Genomic DNA, 4,028 nt, shown 5'->3' with positions numbered 1-4,028 from the left:
ACTTTTCGAAACACTTTTCAGTTGTTTGTTAAACTTTGTGGTATGCGATACGGGGTCGGCAAATACGACAGATAGAATGAATACTAGTCTATGGATGCTCCAATCTAACGACATATTAAATGACGATCTTGCAATATCAATTTACACTCAGCCTCAATTGCTTCTGAACAACCTGTACCTAGTTCGTCCTACAGTGTTTCAGTGTTTCCTTAATCAGATGCTGCATTGTTAAAAGTTTAAGTTAGTTCAGGAGTGCACTCTAATACATCTTCACGACACAGCACGCAATGCAATGAGTGCTCTTAGATGAAAACATTTTGAGCAGGAATTTGCTCAAATAAAATTATGAGTTTCCTATGGAAATGTCATATTTCTGTTGCAACCCTCGGCCAGAATATAAAGTAAGAGAATATTAAAAGAAAAATATTGATATATAATCTAATTGATCGAATAGTAAGTAAGAAATGCCTATTTAGTCTATTAGTAATAAAGTCAACTTTCTAATATTAGTCTACTAATGTAGTATTTGGTACAGTTGTGTGCGCATTAGCACAAGTTCTGATTAGTCATTACTTGGCCTACACAGGACACAAATCTGGTGAAAATAAAAACAACAAATCAAAAATCAATACGAGCAACGCCATTTTGTAATGCTGTGTGAGTAAGTAAAAAAGCGTCAAATGAAACCAATACAAAACCATAACTAAATCCAAATGTGTGTGTGTATGTGAGTGTGTGCGTTCGTGTGTACACAACAAGAAATTTGAGCAAGAAGCAGCAGCAGGCATATAAAATCAACAACGCCCGCAACGGGGGAGCCTTTTTGCCAGGCCGGAAGGGAGGAGTCAAGCCAGTCGAGCGGGCAAGAGAGGCAAAAATAAAATGAAAAAGTACAAGAAAAAGAAAACAGAAAACAGAAAAATAAAAATAAATTCAAAGCAAACGAGACTAAAATTATAAAAATTGCCCTCCTGGTGGTGCTATTGCCGAGAGTGCGCGTCCAGGACGATGGACGCGGACGCAAGCGGGCGCGGACGCCGACGAGGACAAACAAGGCGAGACGAACGCGATTCCAATACGGGACATCAACGTCAACGAGGGTGGCAAACAGCCCAAGCCGAAGGTGGGTGATGCTGATGCTGATGCTGATGGACTGGCCGGGCTGGGCTGAGCTGAGCTGGGGGTGGGCCGGTGTGGTACATAATGTGGCCCGGGCACTGCCGTTGGCCTGAACGGCGCATTAAGCACAGCACTGTTAGAGGTGACCGAGCCAGGGGCTGGGCGAGGGTGTACATGGCCGAGGAGGTATATATACCCGTGTACATAAAGCTGTGCTGCCATGGCCCGCAGCGTCAATGGACCAAAATAATAACGACTAACGGCCTGTTAAGGGAAAATGCAGCGAGCAACGGCGAGGTTGGAGGATGGAGGTTGGAGGATGGAACATGGAGAATGGCCTGGTAATAGGTTTGGATGGGTGGCCCAAGGTTTTTTAAGTGGTTGCGCGTGACGTGCACGACGAGCTGGCGAGCGGAGCACGGGTGTGGCAGCGGTGGTGCAGATGCCATTGGAGCTGCTGACGTGGTATTTGCTCGCGCTCATTGACGCCAACATAGACATAGACATCGACGCGGACGCGGACGCGAACCTGGGGCATGGCTGCCGATCGTTATGCCAGTGCCTGGCAATTTTTTTCCACTTATTTGTACACAAAACTCTTGTTACTAGCTGCCATTATGATTTTGAAAAGCCATTGCTTTTTTCCGTTTTTTACTTGCTTTGCTTTTTGCCGCTCATTGAAAAACTGTGAAATTTTATAATAAGCATTTTTTGCCGCTGCCGGATTATTGTCGATGATTGTGATTGCGTTTTATGTTGTTCCTTTTATTACCAGCCGGGGACTGGGAAATGGTGATGGCTCCTGGCATCTCTTTACACTGGACGCTTCAGTGGGGGCCATTACAGATTTTGTTTCTGTGTGAGTTTTTTTTTTTTGTATTTTTTGTTTGTTATTGGTGCTGTAATATTCCTTTTGAAAAATGTTTTTGTCCGTGGGCTCTTCTATGTGTTTTATTTCTTTCTTTTTTTTACATTTTGCATTTGTGCTCGTTCGGGCGCTATTGGTTTCATTTTAACTTATTAATTTTAAATGCGATTTTTAATTAAATATTATCAAAGTGTGTCGCGGACATCATTAGTCTAGCAGCAGGCAGGGAGGGAACGCAGAGGGACTAAAGCGAAGGAAAGATGAAAGCTTGAATGCTTAGTTCCTGTAATAGGTAGTTTTGAGCAGGGCAAAGAACTGATACGACATGCTGATCACCTACAAACAACGCAAGAACTATGATAATTGAAGCTGAGCTCTGGCAGCCGCACTCACCTTCATGTAGGTAACCAGCGAAATGGGCGGAAATGTGGGTGGACGTATCATGGCTGGCTTCTGGCTGCGCAAAATCATCATCTTGAGCATTATGCAATATCTTTTGCTGCACTGAAACCAGTTCTGATTGTAGGCCGCATCGCCCACACGCAGACTCTGCAAAAGGTATTCTCTTTTTTTAGAAAGAACAGCAGACAGAAATATGCTCGTCACGTACTGCTGCTATCAGAGCATCGCCGTAGTAGCACACTAGGAAAACCTGCACCATCGATGTCATCAAGAAGATGCAGTAGATCAGAATTACCTCAATCGTAGACTCGGTCACCTGGAACGCAATGAAGCAGATCTGCATGGAGGCCATCAGAAAGTTAAGCAGCAAAGAGAAGCTATACATGCTGTCGACGAGCTCGCAGAGCCTGTTAGAGATGATATTGCGCCAGAGCAGAAATGCAATATTTAAACTAGTTAATTTGAGTTTATGCCACTCACGTCAAGCATTTATTATGATATTTGATCATGGTAGCCAAAAAGCGCACATTCTCTGCGTCCTCATCTGGATTGCAAGGATGCGCTTCAAGACGCGTGGCTATATAGCTGAAGTGCATGCACAATTGAGTGATGACAACGACGAGTAGAAGATCCGCGCAGAGGAAGGCAATGCCGGCCAAGTAGGCTCCGTGCGCAATATCCCAATAGGTAATCCAATAAACCCAGTTTTTAGTTGTCGCATCGTAGGGAAACCAGATGAGAAAGCCAAAATTACGATCGAATGTCTCGTAGCCGAGGAAATTATACTTGACCGTCGCCTTGATGGCCGGATACAAAGTGAAGGTGGTCGTGTACGCCAGGCAAAGGAATGTGAATATGCTTATGACGCGTTTCATGGTGTGCTCAAAGTCTGCCAGTTTGTAGGCCCTCTGTGCCACCAGCGTCTTCGGGTGCATCTCCTCCAGGTCGTCCAGCAGCCGTATCAGCGTGTTCTTATACAACGCCATGGTCAACTGCTTGCAGTCCGCCACCAAGGAAAAGCCAATGCAGGGCGCTACAGCAATCGCCAGACGCACTGTCTCGAAGTCCTGAATCGATTTGTAAAAGAACACCAACTCGCCACAGACCAGCAAATTGAAGTTGATGAAGCCCGCGTACAAGTAGATCTTGAGCAGCAGCGATCTCAACGGGTTACTGGACCGATGCGCATAGATGTCCTCGCCAATTGTCTTGTAGAAACGCACGGGCATTCGCATCATGTCCCCAAAGGTGCGTGGAGTCTCCACCAACGAGCCGCTCATTGTTCTGTTCACTTCGTTGTAAGGATCTAGGTCTGCTTTTTCTAACTGTACGGGATGCGGTCGCAACTTGACATTTATATAGTCTGATTAGCTGCAATGAACTGGGCGTGGCTGTCAACTTTTTGTGCCCCATCATGTCGCCTGGGCCAAGTGTTGGTAATTGTGCGTAAACTTTTTAACTTGTATAAGTATTCCCCACTAAACGGCAGACTTTTCATGTAATTAGCCGTTAGAGCTGTCAAGTTTTACAGCTGGAAAGTTCCCATAATTTAGTCAGAGTTGACTGACTAGTTGGCCTAAGTCACAGCGACCATTGCTGGCCGTTAATCAATGCTATACACAAATTTGCAAACTAAGTT

At 45.0% G+C, this 4,028-nt stretch overlaps 1 protein-coding gene across 1 annotated transcript; it reads right to left on the bottom strand.

Annotated features, from left to right (window-relative positions):
• Positions 1 to 2,263: 2,263 nt before the first annotated feature.
• LOC115770339 (odorant receptor 67c) lies at positions 2,264 to 3,669 on the bottom strand. Its single transcript, XM_030715576.1, has 4 exons — positions 2,870 to 3,669; positions 2,598 to 2,796; positions 2,381 to 2,536; positions 2,264 to 2,323 (listed from the first exon to the last, which is right to left on the bottom strand). The coding sequence occupies exons 1-4, from the start codon at positions 3,667 to 3,669 to the stop codon at positions 2,264 to 2,266; spliced, it is 1,215 nt and encodes a 404-aa protein (XP_030571436.1).
• Between the last annotated feature and the right edge of the window lie 359 nt (positions 3,670 to 4,028).

This window comes from Drosophila novamexicana, unplaced genomic scaffold (genome assembly GCF_003285875.2).
Source record: "Drosophila novamexicana strain 15010-1031.04,08,12 unplaced genomic scaffold, DnovRS2.1 tig00004555-arrow-pilon, whole genome shotgun sequence".
NCBI lineage: Eukaryota > Metazoa > Arthropoda > Insecta > Diptera > Drosophilidae > Drosophila > Drosophila novamexicana.
This window is presented reverse-complemented; position numbering and strand designations above follow the sequence as displayed.

What these genes read in the sequence shown, in the direction of transcription:
- LOC115770339 (XM_030715576.1), bottom strand. Translation starts at nt 3,669, where the DNA reads ATGAGCGGCTCGTTGGTGGAGACTCCACGCACCTTTGGGGACATGATG. An exon ending in TATCATAATAAATGCTTGAC is followed by an intron (nt 2,797 to 2,869) that starts GTGAGTGGCATA and finishes CATCTCTAACAG; the next exon opens with GCTCTGCGAGCTCGTCGACA. An exon ending in GCGATGCTCTGATAGCAGCA is followed by an intron (nt 2,537 to 2,597) that starts GTACGTGACGAG and finishes TACCTTTTGCAG; the next exon opens with AGTCTGCGTGTGGGCGATGC.